Source organism: Crotalus tigris, unplaced genomic scaffold (genome assembly GCF_016545835.1).
Source record: "Crotalus tigris isolate CLP2741 ecotype Arizona unplaced genomic scaffold, ASM1654583v1 scf7180000024167.7108832, whole genome shotgun sequence".
In the NCBI taxonomy this organism is placed as follows: Eukaryota; Metazoa; Chordata; class Lepidosauria; order Squamata; family Viperidae; genus Crotalus; species Crotalus tigris.
In genome coordinates this window covers 3,343,673-3,366,852 of record NW_024100417.1, presented here as the reverse complement: position 1 = coordinate 3,366,852, position 23,180 = coordinate 3,343,673, and the positions used below count along the sequence as shown (strand labels likewise).

Genomic DNA, 23,180 nt, shown 5'->3' with positions numbered 1-23,180 from the left:
TATAGTTTGTTGTATTGGAATACCATATTGTCTGAATGCAGCCATGTGATTAGTAAACTATGATTTATGATTAACATATAGAATAGAATAGAATAGAATAGAATAGAATAGAATAGAATGGAATGGAATGGAATGGAATGGAGTGGAGTGGAGTGGAGTGGAGTGGAGTGGAGTGGAGTGGAGTGGAATGGAATGGAATGGAATGGAATAGAATAACAGAGTTGGAAGGGACCTGTAGGTCATATAGTCCAGAGGTCCCCAACCTTTTGGGCACCAGGGACTGGTTCCATGGAGAGAGGTTTTTACGTGGACTGGAAGGAGCATGGTTTTGTGGCTGCCTGCATCCTGTGGATGGGGCTTTGCTTGTTTGCCCAGTTGCTGGCATGCTGTGACCTGGTACTGGTATCTATGGACCGGGGGTTGGGGACCCCTGATCTAGTCCAACTCCCCGCCCAAGCAGGAGACCCTACACCATTTCTGACAGATGACAGTCCAGTCTCTTTATGAAAGTTTCCAGTGGTGAAGCTCCCACAATTTCTGAAAGCAATCTGTTCCATTGTTCTCACTGTCAGAAAATTTATCTTATTTCTAGATCGACTCTCTCCTTGATCAATTTCCATTTGTTATTTCTTGTCTGATGTTCAGGTGCTTTGGAAAATAGGTTGGTCCCCCCTCTTTGTGACAGCTCTTCAGATATTGGAACAGTGCTATCATGTATCCCTGGTCCTTTTCTTCACTAGACTAGCCATGCCCAATAATATGAATTATGCTTTCTTCAGAAAACTATGGTTTAATACAGTGTGAGAATTCCAACTTATACAGGTTCAGTAAAGTAAAAGAGTTTTGCCAAAGGCCCATAGGTAGCTATTAATTTTTAGTTTTCTAGTTTCATAAAAAGCAGAATCAGATGATCCATTTAGTAAGTCGGTTTCTTAATATGGTGCTAATAAAAAGGGGAGTACATTGTTTATGTTATATAAATGGCTATGCTATTCACATTATAATGCTTAATTTCTATATTAATTGACAATCTGTTAAAGCCTTTTGGAAAGTTTCTCATTTGCAAGGCGTTCAATGTATAAATCAGTTATGAGATCCTTTTTCTAATCCCAACTATTTCTTCAATTAAATATGTCTTCAGATATGGTCTACTGTTTATTGATGGAAAATTAAATACTTCCTAGTAATCCTGCTGATCTGTTACTATAATTATAATCAAATTTTCCAGATTTCTTCAGGGAACAATGTTATGTCACTTAGACAGTGCCCTTCAGTTTGTTACAGACTTATTAATGAGCTACAGCTCATTAATTCATTGACTGTTTTGCAATGAAAGAAACAGCCATTCAACTGAGTCAGTGTTTATCCTGCTTTTGGATAGTTTCTGCAACATGGAGAGAGTATGCTGTAAAACCAAATATAGCTGGGGTTGAAACTCTTCTGCCTCAGGTAACTGAGAGAATGGTAAAATGATACTCCTATTGATTTTTTTTTTTAAAAAGCATTTGGAAAACAAGTTAGCCTAGGACAAAATATGATTAATAACAACTATTATGCAGGTTTTAATTGACAACTTTCTATATTAATCCAAAAGGACTAAAACCAAGGATTTTTTAATTTTTATTTTAAAGGTGATGTTTGTTCTTGCCTACATTTGTGTTTTCATGCGATATGCACATAACTGTGTTCATTAAATAGGTTTTTTTAATGAACCACAGGTGACATGTCATGTAAACCTTGTCCCCACCTCATCCAAAAATAAATAGCATAATAGCAGACAGTGCTAATTGCAGCTGAAGTAGTATTTATCATTGTTGGAATAATCTTCCCATAAACCTAAGCCAAGAAATATGCATAAACAATAAGGGATAACTTGGACATAGTCCATAGTCTTATAAACGTAACTCTTAAGAATCTTTTTTCCTTGCTTGCAAGGTTCTCTAAGTAGCAATTATGCTCTATAGATTATTCAGTACAGTTATAGTTCTGCATAGCTCTCTATATAACTGTATTTACTGAACTGTATTCTGCATACATTATAGTTGATTTTTTCTACAGAGGTTCTTGGAGAGTAGTATTTTAAAAGAAGACTATGCTAAAAATGATTTCACAGAAAACTCTATGGGATAGAGGTAACCTATATTTACAAAAATGAAAAATGCTGGATACTTTGGTTGCTATGAAGCTATATCTTACTGTGTTTCCCGAAAATAAGACCTACTCTTATATTAGGGTCATTCCATGTCAAGTGGTCTGGGGGTCCCTGCTTGACCATCACGGATTTTGAGGAAATTTTGTGTGAACATGCACACGTGTCCCCAATGAACATTGGTAAAGTGTTACATTTACTGATGCAATACATGTGGAGATATAGACATTTGTTTGACCCCATACCGCAGCCTTCTACAGTATGATTCTGAGATTCCAGCAACTTTGAGACATAATATCTCCAGCAATATTTTGTTGAGAGAAACAAAACTTGGCCATCTTGTACAACTTTTTGTGCTCTATTAAACAAAATAATAAACACATTCTCATGAGCAATCTCCATCTAGATAGTTTGGAGCAAAGTTGGCCAAAAATATTGCAGCTCAAAAAAAAGTTTAAAGTTTGGCTTTTTATATCTCTGGAAGGAAAGGTATGATAAACATGAAACTTTGCACGTAATAACTTAGCAACACAAGGTTTTCAAATATAAAATTTCATTCTCCTACTGCTTTCCAATAGTTTACAAATTGAGTGTAAAGTTGACATTTTTTGTAAAAACACCAAAATAGGGTATTTTCAGTCTGCTTTTACAAAAAAAAAACCCTTCTGGGAACTCTGTTAAATCATTCTCATTAGAAAGAGCATGTTTCAACCCCCTAAAAAAGTAGGGTTGGTTTTTCATCGCTGACATATAAAGCCCTAAAAATAGGGACAAAGTTGAGGACATTGCTATGGCACATGTATTCTATTATTTTTTTGTCTTATTTGTTTTATATAGACATCATTACTACTATTATATTGCATTGGTCCATGGTGACATTGTCACTACCAGTTCAGGCACTTGAACCAGCAACCCCATCGCCATAGGGGGCATGCCCAATAGCGGTGCAACACCAGCCATGGGTGGGTTTCTTGATTCAGGATCCCAAGCCTGTAGTTTGGTTTCTTCCTCGAGGTTCCAAAGCCTTGTGTGGGTATCTGTCCGGTTCCCAAGATGACTATTGGGCAGCTTATCCTCAGTTCCCAAGCCTAAAATGGGTATCTTATATGGCTCCCAAGCCAAAGTCCGTTCGTATGAATTGCCACTTTTCTGAAATCAGACCACTTGACATGGAATGACCCATTATTATTTTTTGCCTCCAAAAGAGGCAGTAGGTCTTATTTTGGGGGGATGTCTTATTTTTTTCCTGATATCTGCCTTACCTCACGGTGGTGGCACCAACAGCCCCATCCAGCAGGAGCCTGCGCTGCCACTGGCCCACTTCTGTAGACGCTTGTGGATGCTCGCAGTAGGAGGCTGAGTTGTGCCACCACTATGAAGTGAAGCAGGTGGGAGAGGGGATGGAGTTGCCCCAAGCACTCTATAGGCACCCAAACACTTTTCACCCAGAGGGAGAGTGGAAGCTTTGTCTGCTTGCAAATGGGGCGCTTGAAGATGGAGCGAATCGCTCAATTTTTAAGTGCCCCATTCGCAAGCAGATGAAGCTTCCAGTCTCCCTCTGGGTGAAAAGTGCATGGCGCATCCAGATCGCCTGCCTCCCCTGCCTCTACCTCCACGCTCAGACTTACTTGCCCTGCACCAAGGAGCCAGTGGCCCCTGCTCACTTGCTGCCACTTGGGCTAGCCTCGCCCACCCCTCAGGCTTATTTTTGGGGGTAGGGCTTATATTAGGCCCACCCCAAAAGATCAAGCTAGGGCTTATTTTCAGGGTGGGTCTTATTTTTGGAGAAACATAGTATAGGCTAAAGAAAGAAGGGAATTATAGTGTGAATCTTAGAGAAGATTGAATAGAATTGTATGTATAACTGCTAAGAGGAAAATAGGAAGCCATTTCTTCATTTTTTAATGTTTTCTGTTCTGTTTTTTATTCTTCTTCCTTTTGTAAGATATTCTGCTAGGCCACAAGGGAAATCATTCGAAACATACTGGTGTATTTTCTTTTTTTAAAAAAAATATTTGAGTGACACTCATACACAGCATAGACAATTCTGGATTAGTTAGAGCTATATAATTTCAAATGTCTGTGGACAGGACTCTTTCAATGTCTGTGGATAGGACTCTAACACATTCTGTTGAATAAGAAAGCTACTTCCTTTGGTCAATGGTACTCCTCCTCCTCTCATTTTAGGAAGTACACATTATCAAAATATTGTGTTCCTAGAATTTGTAGTTCCCTTACGCTTTAATTCTGGTGAATGACATAAAATAAGTCATTTGTTCACACATTCAAGCAGATGATGAGGAGCATTTTCAGTTTCCTTATTCTTGGTGAGTAGAAAATTCCCTGGTTAACAAACCTAAGGACAGTGAGAAACAATAGCTTGGTGTTAGAAAAGATATATCACAGGTAGAAAATCCCAGCCTCTATCTAGTTAAAAGGCACAAATGGCAGAATGATTTTCTGTCTCAGATCTTTGAAAATTGCTACCAAAGTAGGTAAGATGTCTTAGAAAGGCAGATAGACCATGATCATAAGGCTTCTGTTGGCTAACAGTCAAATGGCTCCTACGAAATGTATTCTCTTTGTTAGAGAACATAGAAGAAAGGATAAAGAGGGAAATGGAGCAACAAAAAGTATAGGGAGACAGAAAGGAGAAACATATTATCTTTAAAGTTCCCAAATAAAATTCTGATACTCTGTTGTGTTGGTCACATTTGATGTATAAAATATGATAGTCTAGCTTTATGTTTGAGAATCAGATGCAGAATAACGGGTGAGTCAGTTATTTTTACATTATGTAAGTTTAGAATATCTGCAGTTCTGCCTAGAATTGATTCTTAAACTCTTATATGAAAATTCAGGCTCTGTCAACATTCAGTTTTGGAATGTAGCCAAAGGGTGCATTCAGGTCTCAGCAATTAATGTGTTTTAGAAGTATTTTGCAAGAGCCCTAGAAATACAATGAATTGTATGGCAAGCAGGAGAATTCTGTCACATTCTCTCGTGTCTATTATTTGAAACCTTCTAATTCTTAAAGGAGAATTTACTATATATATAAGAAATCAGTATGTTTTATTACTGATATGATTTGGGGTGTACAATCAGAGTCTTTTTATTCTGACACAATGATTTACTCCATAAATCAGTTTGCCTAAGATTATAACAATCCTATTTCCAGTGGAAATAGTAGATATTTCTCTGGTGTAGCAATGACAATTAATGCTTGAATTAAGTCATGAAAAAGATGGAATTGCAAATCAAGTTTATGAAAAAGCCATCTGGTATAAATACAAGAAATCTAGAGATCCTACCTTATATTTTGAAGATATCCTATTTATTATAAATTTAATATTTCATTTCTTCTAGGTATCAGATTGGCAATAGTCTGTGTAGATGAAAAAGGTAGAACTTATATTATTTGAGGGGGGGGGGAAATAGAATAATGAGGTACTATTAAACACTGGCTGAGCTGTGTTTTGAAGGTCCACTAATCTTTGTCTTTTTTGCAATGAAGTTCAGTTCCATTGTGGTGTTTACCTATAAGACTTAACTGGATAGCGTAATTTCCTAATTCTTAAGGTCATCACAGAAATTCTGATGGAACTTCCATACATTTCTCAACTAGAATCAGGCAACACTGAAGTCCTTTGACAAAGAAAGTTCCTTTCCATTTCTTTCCTGCCTTTGTCCCCTATGGTTGTGTAAAGTGCAGATCACTAATGCTGGTATTACTCCTAAATGTGTAAGGAAAGGCCAATGATTTTGATTGAATGTACTCAAATTACTAGGAATTGTTTTCTATAGAAGCAGATTATGAGGATCAGACATGGAGACAAAAAAAAATCTATAGGAAATTTCAAGGTGTATTTTATATCATTTCAGCATCATTAGCATTTGTAATCCATAGCTACATAAAATGAACAGATGAATAACCACAGTGCATGTTGCACAAGTAATGCAGGCACGAATATTTAACTCAGTATTTGAGGATTTCATTGTCTACTGAGTCTTCACAAAAATCAGCATCTTCTTCAAAATGCGGACAAAGCCAGAGTAAAGTTGGCATAGTACCCTGTAAATCTATGTTCCCCCATCCCCAGTTCTCTATCTTGCATATCTAAAATACAGTCTGAATTTAAACATCTTGCTAAGTCACAAGTGGGCAGCTTGTAAGTCACATCTGTCTTCCATTTCTGAATCCAAGTCATTTGGCATAGATCAGGGGTGTCAAACTGCCGGCCCACGGGCCAGATGCATCATAGTGAAACCACGCCACCCCATTGCCGGCAATGGCAAAAAAGTTGCAATATGTCGCAACATGTCACTTGACGTTGCGAGTTTGACATCCCTGGCATAGATCATTCTTTGAGGATAGACCAAGCAGCATTTTGGACATATGGCTGCAGACTGGTTCCTATTTCCTAGTTCTGATTTTACTTCCTCTTCCACCCAATGCTACCCTTCGATCCAATGCTACCAATGCCTGATTATATACTGGTTGTCCTCTCATTTAATGGTCAGTAATGATGGTCACTTGCTTCCTTTGCTACACCTGACTGGCATAGATGTTCTTATCAAATGATGCAACATGAGATAACATGTGATGTCATCATGATGCAAGCTTCACCCTTTTGTACCTGATGCCAGTATGCAAGGGACAAAGCTGGCATTGCAATATTGCAATACACATTTTGTCACTTTTCTCTTTTCTTGCCCTGCAGACACTTTGAGGATAGTGTGTTTGGTACCACATGATGATGTTATCCATTAAATTGAGACCAACTCTCAGACTATGGGCCAGGTCTCTCTACATCAGGGGTGTCAAACTGCCGGCCCCCAGGCCAGACACGTCATGAGGAAACCATGCCCACCCCATTGCCGGCAATGGGGAAAAAGTTCTGAAACGTCATGCGATGTCATGTGACATCACGAGTTTGACGTGTGCTCTACATCTTCCAATCTTTGAATTTTTTTAATGCTCTGGCTGGTGTCAACTTTGATAGAGTCCAGCCACCATGTTCTTTGTACCACAATGATACAGCAAATCAATGAGTATAAGATGTTTTTCTTCTTTCTCCATGTATATTTCTAAAATCCTTGGCACGAGGTAAGTTTGATACTGAATGGTTCTGGTGGAAAGAGGGACAGAGACAATAATGTTTGAATTGAATTTTTCTCATTGAAAACATCCTGTTAATGTTTTTAGAATACAGTGGAGATGATTGCAGTTCTGGCAGCGGTGATGAAGATGCTTGTTTTACTCCTTCACCTGATTCTCCCATATCAAATGTCACTATTAATGAGAGTAAGTATTATTATTCTTCATCTCATTTCAACTGAATGTTAATTGAATGCAAAGAAAAGAACTGTGATTTTTCAACCATCTCCAATGTCTTGATCGTTGACAATATTCCTTTATGAGCTGTTCAGCATTTTGTTTCTTGCAAAGGCCAACTAGATACCTCTGATAGTGCTTGATAAACTTCTGATGGCTACTACTACCCAAAGTAGTATTAATTATTCTCATATGAGTGTCTCAACAACTACAAAATGCCTGTTCCTCCCTGAACCCTGAAATACATGTTTACAATTCCATTTTAAAACCGTAGTAAAACAGCTTTGATTAAATCAGATGTATAAGTTAATAGTGACAAACTGAATTCTCATTGTTTTCATGGGTAACATTTTAATGGCCAAGAACCACATGAAATATGGGGATGGGGTGGGATTTGCAATGTGTTGTGCATTGAAGACAAGCAACAAAACTGACTGATACCCAAGAACATAGAACACAGAATAACATAGAACATGAAAGGAACCTTGAGATCTTCTAGTCCAGCCCCCTGCTCAAGCAGGAGACCAAATACCATTTCAGATAAATGATACTTTTTGAAAGTATCCAGTGATGGAACACCCACAGCTTCTGAAGACAAGCAGACAAAGCGTGATCACATCCAGCTCAGCTGTGAAAAAAATATATACTTAGGATAGTGACATCCAAACTTCAACTTTGTTATACTGATCCAGAGAAGTGTCTTATCTATAGAAACTTCGTCTCAAAAGGTCAATAGAAATATTTATTATCCAGATAAATCCACCTACCCATCTGCCACAGGATGCTTCCTTTACCCAAAACATCATAAATAAATCTGCAAGGCAGATATATCTAGAAATGGTGGCAACATAGCCATCTGTTCTTCTGATTTTCTGGGATTTTCTAATCCATAGCCTACCAATAGAAAAGAAGAGAAAAATAACCTGACCTCTAAATTACAAAAATGCAAAACTTGAGTCTTTCTAAAAGTAACAATATAATTGTATAACTAAGAAATCACTTTGGACAATCACCATGAACAACCAAACAGTGCTGAATTTCATATATAGAGCAGCATTAAGAGGACCATTATTAAGTAACCTCTTGAAGCAAAGAAACATAGTAGGATGATGGAGAGGCAAATAAATAAATCACACACACACACACACACACACACACACACACACACCAAAGAGGGATGGAATCAAACTGAGGTCTCACATAATCTTTCAGCTCTGGGCTTGTCGACATGCTTTCCAGACAGCAGTAGTGATGGTGGCTGCAGCCTTAGTCTAGAGGAAAGTTTTGAAAATCAAATCAGAGGGATCAATGCTCATGTGGATCAACTGACCATCATCCACCTACTTGCTATTTTTGTAATTTCTCCTTCAGGCAAGGAAAGATGTATGCTTTTGTTCAGTGACTGTCAGGGCCTCAAGACATATGTCAGAAATATGGTGGTTTCCTGGGCTACATACATCAATCAGAACTGGGGATTCCAATGGAGAAAGTAAGAGAGAACAACCAGGTATGGAATATTGGCAGGATGCTAAATGTTGGCCATGTTTCATTTTTTAATTTTGTTTTCACCAGTGCTATAGCTGCTGAGGCTAATTTCTCTACTACACTTGACCTTTCTTTACAACTTCAGCTATTGAGATAATGTGGATCCATAAAGCTATGGTTAACACCCACAGCTTCTGAAGACAAGCTGTTCCATTGGATGATTGCTCTCACTGTTAGGAAATTTCTAGGTTGCTTCTTTCCTTGGTTAGTTTCCATCTATTGTTTCTCATCTTGTCTTTTGATGTTTTGGAAAATAATTTGAACCCCTTGTCTTTGTAGGAGCCCCTCAGATATCGGAACAGTGCCAACATGTCTCCCCTAGTCCTTCTTTTCATTAGACTAGACATATTCAATTCCTGTAACTGTTCTTCATATGTTTTAGCCTCAAGCCCCCTAATCATTCTTGTTGCTCTTCTCTGGACTCTTTCCAGAGTCTCAACATTTTTTTTTATATTGTGGTGATCAGAACTGGATGCAGCATTCCAAGTGTGGTCTTACTGTACTTTGTAAACTGGTACTACAACTTCCCGTGATCTTGATTCTATAACTCTATTAATGCAGCTTAGGATTGCATTGGCTTTTTTGACTGCTGCCACACACTGTTGGCTCATATTTAAGTGATTGTCCATTGGGACTCCAAGATCCCTTTCACAATTACTGGCATTAAGCTACATTTCACCTAGCCTGTACCTATACATTTGGTTTTTCTTGCCTAAGTGTAAAGTCTTACTTTTTATTTACATTGGATTTCATTTTGTTAGATAGGGCCCAGTGTTCAAGTCTATCAACATATTTTTGGATCTTGAGCTGCAAATTTGATGAGTTCTTCTATTCCCTCATGTAGATTGTTTATGAAGATATTGAAGAACCTAGGGACACCCCACTGCTTACTTCCCTCCAGGTGGATGTAGTTCTGTTGAGGACTACATGTTGAGTATGATTTGTCAGCCAATTTTTTAGCTTGGCAAGAAGTAGTCAACAATGTGTTGGAAGATTCAACACATTGAAAAGGTGTTTTTCTTTTTCCTAGATTTGATGTGGAGAATTAACAGTCTATTAATAAGTCTATTTTAGGGCTTGTGCTACAAATGCCAAAACCTAATCCATTACTTAGAAATAATGAATGCCAAATTCAACATCTTTCAGTTTTGATCCAATTACTATTATTATTCAACCCAATATCCCTGCATCCTTATCTGCCATCAAAATATTTTATAATTTTTAAGTGGACAATTTTACTTGCAATTTTCTGTTTTCTTTCACAGAAGTTCCCTTTTACTGCCAACAAGATTTAATGTGGGAAAATAACAGTTTAACAATGTGTGAAAATAAACGGAAACAAGTAAGGAAACTAGTATGGCTTAAATTGGTATAATTTGTAAATGAAATTTATAGTACAGGGAACACAGAACGAAGGACTGGAAGTAGCTGAAGTAATATGTGAAAGGGAGCATTGTATTATTTTATATTTTATCTGGTCTTTGTTATTAATTTGCTAATTGTTATTATTTGAAATCTTGAGAATACCTAGAAAGAAGCTTTTTTCTTAGGAAGCAATGAAACTGAGTTTTGATTTTTATGATATAAAGGCTTATTGGATGGTTTTCTTAATCTTCCAGGAGAGGGTAAAGACTAAGCCTTGGGAATTTTATTGACTGTCTGTCTGTCTGTTTGTCTAAGTTAGGTACCGCCCATCTCAGCCTCAGAGTGATTCTACATGAAATTTATATGGTATGGAATGTATCTGAGTTGTAATTTGTGATTCGGCTGGGAAGTTTATTTTCAAAAACAAGATAAAGTACTTTGTGAACTGAATTATGGAAACAAGAGAAACTGAAATTGAGGAAGAAAAAAAAAGAGCTAAATTATTTGTGGAGTTGTCAGGTTATGAGCTAAATATATGATTAAAAAGGCCAAAATCCCAGAGTTAAGCATATTCTGAGAAACAATTTATGAATTCTAATTGGGTTTGACAAGTGAATCAGGTTAATTTTTTTTTCCTTCACCATGATCTTCAGCTTTACAAAGACTGAATAGAAGGTGGAGATAGTAGCACTGATCTCTTTGAATTCATTCCAAGAATGAATGGGCATTCATTGGTATATAATCCTCATTGTGGCTATGAAGCTTCTCCAGATCATGTTTCCAGCTTATGACAGCATGACTGCCCATTTAAAAAAGAGCAGGGGTGGGGCTTTGTCCTCTTGCCAGCTGAGCTTTGAAAAGAACGCATACTTTTCTTTTCTTTTCTTTTAGGAAAATGATGCATATTGCTCGGTGATGGGGCTTGCCTTCAAACACCTGAGATCTCTCTGTGCAAATGACACACCTACTGAAACTTCATTGAAAGTGAGATTTATTAAGTACTGAAGAATTCACAGTTGAGCACAGTTTTTTTTTCCTGGGGGTTCCTATTGTATATATTAAGGAAAAGCGGGTGGGTAGACAAATAAGTATTTAAATAAGCTTCTCAAATGATGCTTCAGAATAATTTGTAGCAATGATATCTGAAAATCTTTATAAACATAAGAGAACGAAAGGGAAAATAATTCTAAAGGAGATATTTTTCAATATGTGGAGGAAATCAAATAAGAAAACTAGATTCTGCATCCTATTCTATGTTTTTTAAATTTTGTAAGCAAATATTATTTAATCTTGGTAAATAGAATGAAGTTTAATACAGAGTTTTATAACTAGAATTGGATAATTAATTATCCAACATCAGTGACTACATTTGTATTGGGGATCCATGTTAGTTTTTGCATCAACACCAAGAAAGACTTACATCGTCTTTAATATTAAGAGATGGTCTATAGCAGGCATGTCAAACTCGCGTCGTCATGTGACGTCATGTGACGTATCGCAACTTTTCTCCCATTGCTGGCAATGGGGTAGACGCGGTTTCAGTATGATGCATCCAGCCTGCAGGCTGGCAGTTTGACATGCCTGGTCTATAGCATAAGGTTTTGTAATAATTTCTGATAAAATGTTTATTAATTTTATTTGTCCTAAAGATGTCACAGGCTATTTTTTGTTTAGAATTAGAAGAAATAGTACAACAAAAATTCATAAAGAAAATTCATAAGAAATCAGCCATAATTTTTTTAAAAAATATATAGAGAAGAGATTGAGGCAGCATTCCAATATAGACAAGTGTTAAAAATACAGAGAAAGAGTATAAAATGAAGTTAAGAGTTTTCTTTTTAAAACCAACTATTAAGATGTGATGATTGTGTTATTTTTTTCATTTTAAAAAAATGAACAGGTGAGAAATTTGTATCACTAAACATAAAAACAGGCTCGGTTCCAAGGTTTGTTTTGACTTTGATTTTTGGAATAAGCCATAAATGTTGCAGTCATTCAAACCACCTTTTGACTATGAATAATGTATGAACTCAGCCTTATGGCCCTATAATAGCATAAGATACAACTTGACGTCTTTTGTATGTTTTCTACAATATGCTGAGAGGAGTTTGGGTAAAACTTTTAAAGCTCTAAATGGCATGGGACCAGGTTCTAAATGGCATGGGACCTGGCTCTTCCTCATATGCTGGAATAGGGTGAGATTGGCATGAGAAGAGTATGTTGTGGGTTGCATTGAAATATTTCGCTGTGATACCAGGTTTTTTTTTTATTTAAATATTTTTATTTGGTTGTATTATTTTACTTAGAGGTTGTGAGCCAGTCACAGTTTAATTAAGATGAGCAGTTATATAAATGTTTAGGTAAAATAATTAAGTGAGATTTGCATGGTTTAGAAATCTATTTGCTTCTTGTAATACCACAGAGCTTGGTCAATTCCTTTGAAGACATCACTAACAGCTCTTCCCTCTGGGGTATTGAAGGAAAGAAACAAATTTTAACAACTTTCTCCTTGTTAACGGAAGGAATAAGCTCAGCTGTCCTATCATTAACTCTTGCAAACGGAGAACCACAGAATGTGGATCAAGATTCCATGGGTAAGAACCCCACCGCTTGGATAATACTACAGTTTGAAGGGGAAAAAAAGAAAGGGTTAGGTTTATGTTTTACTGATATAAGTGAAATTCTTCGTTCTGAGTCTCCTTTCATTCATCAGCTGTTTAGCATGTCTTCCTATTGTGCTTTATATAGCAAACTATAACTGTGACTCCATTAGCCTAGATATTAGGCTAATGATAGATGTTAATGATAATGGTAGATATTAATCAGGGCTATTTTTAATTTATTCATTTTATTTATTAAATTTACCTCCATCTTTCTATGAAACATTGAAAGTTTTTACTTTCAGGAAAGGTATGTTAGAAAACATAAATCAGTCAATACAGTTAATAAGAATGCTTTTTCACAAACTAACCATTAAATGAGAAAAGGTCAGACTCCCATGACTTATGCATCAGCATGGGATCCAGAAAAATAACGTGTTGGAAGGCTGATGATGAATTATTTTGGTATTTATAGCTCTTTAGAGAAATTATTCCTTGCTATTAATACCTTATGGATCTTAGAAGAAAAAAAAATCTTGTTAAGTGGCCCCATACATGCTTTTTTCTGGGATACAACATCTTCTGTCCAGGGGCTAAGCAACTGAGTAGAAGAACAGAAGTAATAGAGGAATCAGTAATATAAAAATAAAATTCAAATAAAGATATGAAAAACTCATTCTGTCAACTACAAAGTTGTGTAACTATTTAAGACAGTGGTTCTTAACCTGTGGGTCAGGACCCCATTTGGGGTCGAACGACTATTTCACGGGGGTCGCCAAACAACGCAGTCCACCATTTTTTCCCCCCTTTTCCTTAGCTGTGCTACTCCCTTTTATTCTATTGGCTTTTGAAAGCCAATAGAATAGACTCTCTTGAATAGAGTCTAATTCTATTGGCTTTCAAATGCCAATAGGAATTGTCCAGGCTGTCTCTGCCCTGCTGAGCCCACCAAAAGTCCCATTCTGCAAATGGTACTGCACCAGTTGAGTAGTCCTCGACTTACGACTGGTTGAGTAGTCCTCGACTTACGACCGGTTAGGGGTTGAGGCATTAAAAAGGTTGAGAACCACTGATTTAAGAGGTAGTTTGCAAACTGAATTACGTATAACCAGTGCAAAGTCGCAACTGACTTCAAGTCCATCCTAGTTTTTATATATGGATCCATTTTAGGTATTCAAATCTTATAATAAATACAGATAGATGCAGTATTTTGTTAAATTCATAAGGAAAAGATTTTCCTGCTTCAGTGGAAAGCCTTAACTGAGAAAGCTTAAATCAGTTTCATTATTTCAATCTTAGTATTATTTCTTGATGACAGAAAAGCAAACTAAATGATTGCACAAGTAGTGCATATAATAACAACAACAACAACAACAACAATAATAATAATAATAATAATAATAATAATAATAATAATAATAATAATATAGAGAAAGTCATAGAAAATGATAAAATTAAACTGCTCTGGGACTTCAGAATTCAAACAGACAAGCACCTGCAACATAACACCCCAGACTTAACAATTGTCGATAAGAAAGACAAAAAAGTCTGGATAGTGGACGTGGCAGTGCCTGGAGATAGCAGAATAGAAGAGAAAGAACTGGAGAAGATAACAAAATACAAAGACCTACAAATAGAAATAGAAAGACTGTGCAAAAGCAAGCAAGGGTAGTACCAATAGTCATAGGCTCCTTGGGTGCAATCCCAAAACAACTGGAGCACCACTTGAACACCATTGGCATTGACAAATTCGCTATTAGTCAATTGCAAAAGGCGGCCTTATTAGGAACTGCTTCCATCCTGCGACGATATCTGTAATACCATCAAACATCCACATCTGCCTATCCCAGGTCCTGGGTAAGGACTCAATAGGTAGACAAAATGCCAAATCCAGTCTGAACATCTGGCTGACTGTGCGATGATCGATAATAATAATAATTTGGAAGGGACCTTGGAGGTCATCGAGCCCAGGCAGGAACCTTACACCATTTCAAACAAATGGCTGTTCAGTCTCTTCTTAAAAACTTCCAGTGTTGGAGCATTCACCGCTTCTGGAGGCAGGTTGTTCCATTGGTTAATTGTTCTAACTGTCAGGAAGTTTCTCCTTAGTTCTAAGTTGCTTCTCTCCTTGATCAGTTTCCATCCGTTGCTTCTCGTCCTGCCTTCAGGCGCCTTGGAGAATAGCTTGACTCCCTTTTCTTTCTGGCAGCCCCTGAGATATTGGAACACTGCTAAAATGTCTCCCCTTGTCCTTCTCTTCGTTAAACTAGACATATCCAATTCCAGCAACCATTCCTTATATGTTTTAGCCTCCAGTCCCCTAATCATCTTTGTTGCTCTTCTCTGTACTCTTTCTAAAGTCTCAACATCTTTTTTACATCATGGTGACCAAAACTGGATGCAGTATTCCAAGTGTGGCCTTACCAAGGCATTGTAAAGTGGTATTAATACTTCACGTGATCTTGATTCTATCCCTCTGTTAATGCAGCCTAGCACTGTGTTGGCTTTTTTGGCAGCTGCAGCACACTGCTGGCTCATATTTAAATGATTGTCCACTAGGACTCCGAGATCCCTCTCACAGTTATTACTATTGAGCAAGGTACCCCCTATACTATACCTGTACATTTGGTTTTTCTTGCCTAAATGTAGAACCTTACTTTTTTCACCATTGAATTTCATTTTGTTAGATAGCGCCCAGTGTTCAAGTCTGTCCAGATCCTCCTGTATCTTAAGCCTGTCTTCTGGAGTGTTGGCTATTCCTGCCAGCTTGGTGTCGTCTGCAAATTTGATGAGTTCCCCATCTATCCCCTCGTCCAAATCATTGATGAAGATGTTGAAGAGCACTAGGCCTAGAATAGAGCCCTGGGGCAGCCCACTACACACTTCCCTCCACGAAGAGAAAATAATGTTTTTTGTGAATAGAACATCTATTCAGAGAAAGCATTATTATTAAGAATTTTGTTCCACTCTATTAAGACATCTGGTTCTTATTTGATATCAGTTTTTGGTTAAAAAAAAATGACTTGCATTCATTAGATTCATTCAGGTACTTAGCATTTCTTTGTCATTCCAGAGATCCAAACAAAACTCATCAGTCCAGAATCTTTTAAAAAGAATGAAGCACTCAAGTTAAAAGCTAAAGGAGATCAAATGGCCATCCACCCAAGAGCAGTGACTGCCATGATCACAGGTATTTTTCATACTTTACTTGGTTTTTCTACAGAGTAGATCCAAAGCTACTTTTACAATCTGCTTTATTGTTCCCTCCCTGTAAGCTGCAACCCTAAGATTTTTGAACTTGCAGAGAGTTTTATCACTCTGGTTTGGATTAGGGAAGTTGCAATCCAACACATCTGTAAAACACTAAATTGAGAAAGATGGACCTAAAGAAAGAAAGTAGTTGGTAGCATCTATTTTACCAGGAAGTAAATATATGGTTATACATTGATCCTTTCATTATCAAGATTTTGCCAGTTTGGGAAAATGCATATACTTTATTTGATGTTATCTTTCTCTCTGATCTTCCTTCTGCCACTTGCAGATCTAATTGCTGTGGCTTTTATATCATATGGTGGGCTTGAATCACTCCTAGGAGAGACTTTACTGTGGAATGGAACATTCCTGAACTTTAGGTTGGTAAGCGTTTCTGCCATGAGCAAGATACGAAATATTTCTACTCCGGTCAATCTCACTTTTCAGCATCTCAAGGTATGTAACTGAAGTCTACCTCGGAAACCAAGCTTCTTTTTCTATCCATCTTATGAACATATACTAAGAAAGCAAGTAGATCTTATTTTCATTTGAGCTCTATAATCAGAAGTCTGATAGCACCTTTTATAAAAAGCATATGATTCTGTGGGCTGCAGCTCATGAAAGCTTATGTCTTTTAATAGTATTTGTTATTGGAAAAAGGGCTACCAGTATCTTTTTGATTTTTTGCCACCATAGACTAACATGAGTCACTATTACAATGTCTGCTTGCCTGTAAGGTCTATGATGTATGTATATGTTATTCCTTTTGCTTGTCTTACACTTGCTTCCTTATTAATATTCAGTAACTCTGAAGTAAAGTGTAAAGTAAATATGTAGACTTTCTCGTTACATCCCATCAACGTTACTTCTCTCTTGCAGAATAAAGTTGCCCAGGAAAAGGTTCTCTGTGTCCACTTGAACTCCGGTGCTTTGTCCGATCGTGGTTGCCAACAGCTCTTTTCTAACATCACCCATACAGAATGTAGCTGTCAACATTTCTCCAGTTTTGCTGTACTGATGGCCACAGTTCATAAACAAGTATGTAACTTTTGAAAACATCTCAGAATTTTATTGTGGAAAACAGCACATATTTTTTCCTACTTATTTAAATGTCTGTTGTATTAATGTGGAATAATGAACAATCACTAGAATAATGATGTGTCTGCATAATTACTGGAATAATGCTGTGTTAGTAGCATGTGACTAATCTAATGCGCATTGCACTTGGATACAATGTATGTAGCAAACTCTCTCCATTGTATACCCGTGAGAAACGAACTTAATGTACCGTATATTCTGGCGTATAAGACGACTTTTGAGAGCGTTGAAACAGGCGCCGAACTCGGGGGTCGTCTTATACACCGAGTCATCTTATACGCCGGAAATAAGATAGTTTCTGGCATATAAGACGACTTTCTAGGCATGCAACTCGGCGTCGATCGTCTTATACACTGGAAATAACATAGTTTCCTGCGTATAAGATGACTTTCTAGGCATGCGACTAGGTGTCGATCGTCTTACACGCCGGAAATACTGGTAGTTTCCAGCGTATAAGGCGACTTTCTAGGCATGCGACTCGGTGTTGATCATCTTGCGATTCGGGGGTCGTCTTATACGCTGGGTCGCCCTATACACCGGAATATACGGTATTACAATGTGTATTTCAATGTGTATTCCTTTGTTCCTGAGAAAAGGGAAGTATAAAACTGAAGTCTGAACCCGCCCTCGGGGTTCAGAATTGCTAGTTGCTATTGCTTCTGAACCTGTGCAATAAATATCTCTGCTAAAACCCTCTGGAATTCGTAAGAGTCCTTTCGTTTTCCACAAGAGTATCCTGCTCTTATCAAGGAAGATAATAATTTTTATCATCGATGCTGGGATAGAATAGCATTTCTCTACTCAACATGCTGCAGAGTTTTCCATAATTATTCATAGCCATTCATATAGAGAAAAATAAACTAAGAATTGCTCGTAATCCTCAAGATTTAAAGATCCTGACGCTTCATATCCAATCATAATACAACAAAAGCAGTCAGGTAATAGAATAGCTGTTATATGTAAGCCTGATCTATGGTCTAGATGAAGTGTAAAGAAAAGTTTCTTGTCAAAAGGTGGCTCGTATAATGTTGAGAACTTCTCTTTCCAGGGAGATCTGATCCTCACCCTTATTAGCTACCTTGGGTTGTCCATCTCAGTCATCTGCCTCTTCCTGTGTATTGTCACATTCCTCTTCTGCCGCTCCAGCCACAACAACAGCACCTTTATCCACCTACAATTGAGCTTCTGTCTGTTTTTTGCAGACCTCCTCTTCATAATTGGAATAGATAAAACAGGCAACAAGGTATTTTAGAAGAATATGTGATGTTTTGCTCAGTGGAGAGTGAACCCCATCTAAGCATGCTTCCTACTCAGTTTCAATTAAAATCTTTTTTCGTTAGATCAAGTGCTTTGAATCAGTTTTCTTTGCAAGCCCAATTATTTTAACTTTTTTATTAGTTTTTAAATATTTCCATATCAAAGGAAAAGAAAGGTTACTTTGCACAGATTTTTTCTATAGTTCTATTCTGCAAACACAAGTGTCAGAGAGATATAATTTGTTCCATTACTCTCTTTTTCATAGCCCTTCTTTATTTTTTTCCAAAACCAACAATTCAAGAATCAGATGCTGATAAAGGAATGGCATTTTGTTTTTGATTCAGATCCTGTGTTCGGTCATAGCTGGAATGCTGAAGTATCTTTTTTTGGCCTGCTTTGTCTGGATGTTCTTGGAAGGTGTCAATCTCTACCTCATTGTCAGAAACTTGAAAGTTGCAAATTACAGCGGGGCCAGCAAGTATATGAAGATATGCATGTCCCTCATTGGTTATGGGTTTCCTGTCCTGATCGTAGCTATTTCTGCAGCAATTAACCCTGGAGCCTTTGGGACACTTTATAGGTAGGTCTCGGCATATGGTTAAAAGCTGCTTCCTTCAGCCTGGTGCCACCAAGATGTAAGTTGCACAGTGGTGGGATTCAGCTGGTTCGCACCACTTTGGCAGAACCAGTAGCTAATTTTTTCTTGCCGAGGCCCAGAATGGACTTCCGGAAGTGGCATCCACACAGAGAACCGATTGTTCACTTATTTGAATCCCTCCACTGAAGTTTCAGAAACGCAATTGCTAATATTACTTAGAGAAAGCAATTTTGTGTAATATATTGAAGTGTTTGCATTTCTGTCTAAATTTCTCCTGACGATTTTTCTTTTTCTTTAGCTGCTGGCTTAACCCAGATTTTATCTGGAGCTTTACAGGACCGGTCTGTGTGATAATTGTGGTGAGTAAACATTGCCTCTCTTTTTTTAACAGTAGAGAAATGAGAGTCCTTTCAGTTCATTTCATAACATTTCTTCTAAGATGAGAAAAAAAAGAAGAACCTGATATCAATGTAACTAAAACAGATACATCATCTTTCTCTCTTTTTTGTAATATTTTTTTTTAATTTTCTAATTTTACATTTATATATTTAATAAGCAACATGGTGGCTGGGTTAATCAATAATTCAGTAACATACAATTTTTTTAGTTCAAATCTCAAACTACAACCTCAAATATTTCCTCTCTTTTACCCTTAATATCTACTATCTCATATTTAAGCTAATACAGTTCTTATTATATCAACTAAATAAAAACATCATTATTACATTTATCAATAATTTTTTAGCTTATACATATCTTAATTACTTTTGCATTCAATCAATGTCCTGTTATTAGTTTTTCCCAATTTTTAGTTTCTCATCAATATTCAAATTTAACATTTGATATTTATAATTTCCAGGTTTTAGGTAACCAAAGTTTCCTTTATCTCATTTCATAACAGAATCTAATATTCAAACTACATATCTTATCTATTTGAGTATAATCTTGTTCTATTTCCTAAAAGTTATCTATTTCCCCCATCTTACACCAACTAATTAATAATACAGTATCCCCTTTAATAAATCAAAGCCCATTATATATATTGTCTGAGTTAATCAATAAACATATTCATAATATTTTTTTCTTTTAGGTCTAATTGTTAAGTATTTAATATTAAACAAATAGCATCCTTATTTTTGAATAATTTCCAAATATTTTAAATTTAATGATCAAAATTTCCCTTACCTCCACTTCTCCCTTTGGTCCTCTAATTAATAGTATGAAATCCCCTCTAATAAATCAAAGCCCCAATTTTCTTCAGCCTTTTTCTGATTTTCTTTCTTTGCCAACTAGCCTTCTGTGTCAATGCTTTTAAATCATTAAATAGATCTCCCTCTATTATTATACATATTGTTTGGAATAAAAGAGACCATTTAGTTGCCATTTTTTGGAAGAGATAACCCATTTTTATTCCTTAAATCGTCTCCCTATTATTCCAAATCCCCACAATTGTCCTGGTATGTTTATCTTCCATTCAGCCAGATTGCTATGTCCAGTCTTTTCTCAGCCGGTTGGAGGGTTGCCCCAGATCAAGCGGAAGGGCTGCCACCCTCCTACTATCAAGCGGGGGTCTCCTCCTTGTTCATCGCCCCTATAGGGTGATTTTCGACTCTTTCCAAGGTCTCTCAGCGGAGAGAAACCAAACACGGAAGATGGAGTTTGCCTTCCAGCAGCTTCAGCAGCTGCAATGGCAAACCAGAAATCAGATACATCATCTTTCTTTGATTTTGTGTCTTAACAAGATGCTAGGAGATCAAAGTTTAAAATAATGTAGGAAAATCTGTTGCACAAAGGGAATTCATGAATTTCAATATTTTGCCAATGGCTGGAATTTTATATTTTAGGAAGAACTTTTGGGGGGAGGGAAAGAAAGAATGAACTGGGAGGAAAAACATTTGGAATCAAGATGCAAACTTTTGTTTCTTCTCACCTGGAATTAAAATAGAAGTGAACATCTACTTACTTAAAAGAATCAATTAGCAAAGTATAGGAACTCAAACTAACTTTAGTTTTCTTTTCTTCAGCTTATCTAGCCTTAGGGCATAATCTATATCTTCTTGTTATTGTTGTTACCATATTTATCTGAGAAGACTTATTCCCCCCCACCAAAAAAAGGTCAACCTGGTGTTTTTCTGTCTTATTCTGAAGACTTTGCATGAAAAACTGGTCTCTCCAAATTCACAGACATCTACAGTCAGAAATACCAGGTAAGATCAATCATAAAATATGAAAATAGGAGTTGATCCTGGCAATTTGACAAAAATATTTTTCAAAATCTTTTTACATAGTATTCTAGACCATATAAAGTTTGTCACAGTATAAGACTGTTAACCTCTTGATGTTGTTGTAGATCACTGATGTTTAAGGCTATAGCCCATGTGTTCATCCTGGGTGTGACTTGGTGTTTTGGCCTCTTTCAATATGGCTCTTTGAAAGATGTTATGGCATACATATTCACCATCTTCAACAGTGCACAGGGAATCTTCATCTTCCTGGTACACTGCTTACTCAACCAAAAGGTGATGTATAGAAGAACAGAGGTCTGCACTTTGAACAAACTGCACAATTTGGAAAGTTAGATTACAACAGAAAGTCTTATGGTCCATATTTTCAAGACTGGCTTCTGGATTTTGTGAGTTGCTGGTACAAAAGTGGTCCATGTCCTCATCTACCAGTTTCTCTGTCACTGAAGAAAAAAAAAGGGTGTGTGTGTGGGGGGGGAATGTAATGATTAGGAGGTGAATGTCATCTCCCTACAGATAGCCCTCGATTTATGACCATTTGTTTAAGGATGGTTTGAAGTTACAACAATGTAGGAAAAATTGAGTTAGGAACTATCCTGAATTTATACCTGTTGCACCATCCCTGCAGACACACGATTGCAAATTGGCAACCAGCTCACATTTTCAATCATTGCAGCATCTTGCAGTGATATGTTCACCTTCTCAGCCAGCTTCCCATATGCAAAGTCAATTGGGGAAGCCAGATTTGCTTAATGATCATGCTGATTTGCTTAACAACTGTGTGATTGCTTCATGACCATGGTAAAAATGTTCATAAAATTGGGTCCAGTCATGAGATGACTTGCATAATTGCCACATTGTTTAAGGACTAAAATTCAGGTCCCAGTTATGGTTGTAAGTTGGGCTAAAATAGATTAAATAGGAGAAAGATGAATTTTAAGAAAAAGCAATATCAATATAGTTATTGAAATATTCAGTAATAAATAAGAACACATTTACTTAAATGTGTTAAATGTTAAGCCACCTTTCATACTTACAATCAATCCCCAAAGCAGATGCAATTGCATTGAAGATTATTCTTCTGAGTGTCTTTGTATTTTGGATCTTCAGGTGAGAGAAGCTTACTGGCATTGGATTTATTGCAAGAAAGACATCAGACCCCCTGTTTCTGAGATAACTATGACCTCTGTTCCCATCAGCAACCCTTTGGTAAGACAGATGTGAGACTGGTAGATTTAACCAAACTTACCGTGCTAGGGTTAACCTGCCTCTGGTGGCCAATACAGGCAGGTTCTATATGTCCAGGACATCAGTAGAGTCATTTTTCCAACCCAGTTCATTCTCACAATGTAAACACCATCTATTCACAAACAGCAGGCAGTGGAAGAAAGCTGGATTGTCTTGGACTGACTACATGAATTCCTGAAATACTACTTCTAGGTCTTCTCTTCCTCTTTTGGTGCTGTGCCAGAGAAATTCGGAAATACAGGCAGTCATTGTTTAGCAACCACAATTTATACTGGCAACTCAGTTGTTAAGTGATGTGGTCACTAAGTGAAACTGCAACTGTGTTTACAATCTTATTTCAGCCTTTTGTTGCTTTACAGACCTGCAAAGGTTATCAATATAAGGATTTGTTGCAAAGTTACTTTTTCATCACCATCGTAACTGCAAGCAGTTGCTAAAGGAGACAGTCATTAAATGAGGGCAGAACTAATCCATTAGCTAAAATAATATT

General features: G+C 37.0%; 1 protein-coding gene across 1 annotated transcript; it reads left to right on the top strand.

Annotated features, from left to right (window-relative positions):
- Positions 1-4,673: 4,673 nt before the first annotated feature.
- On the top strand, positions 4,674-23,180 carry LOC120299031 (adhesion G protein-coupled receptor E3-like). Its single transcript, XM_039323414.1, has 15 exons — positions 4,674-4,782; positions 5,516-5,551; positions 7,356-7,454; positions 10,295-10,371; positions 11,286-11,378; positions 12,817-12,988; positions 16,068-16,184; positions 16,536-16,702; positions 17,126-17,284; positions 18,393-18,587; positions 18,946-19,181; positions 19,498-19,558; positions 21,315-21,406; positions 21,550-21,718; positions 22,553-23,180. The coding sequence occupies exons 1-15, from the start codon at positions 4,674-4,676 to the stop codon at positions 22,664-22,666; spliced, it is 1,896 nt and encodes a 631-aa protein (XP_039179348.1). The 3' UTR covers positions 22,667-23,180.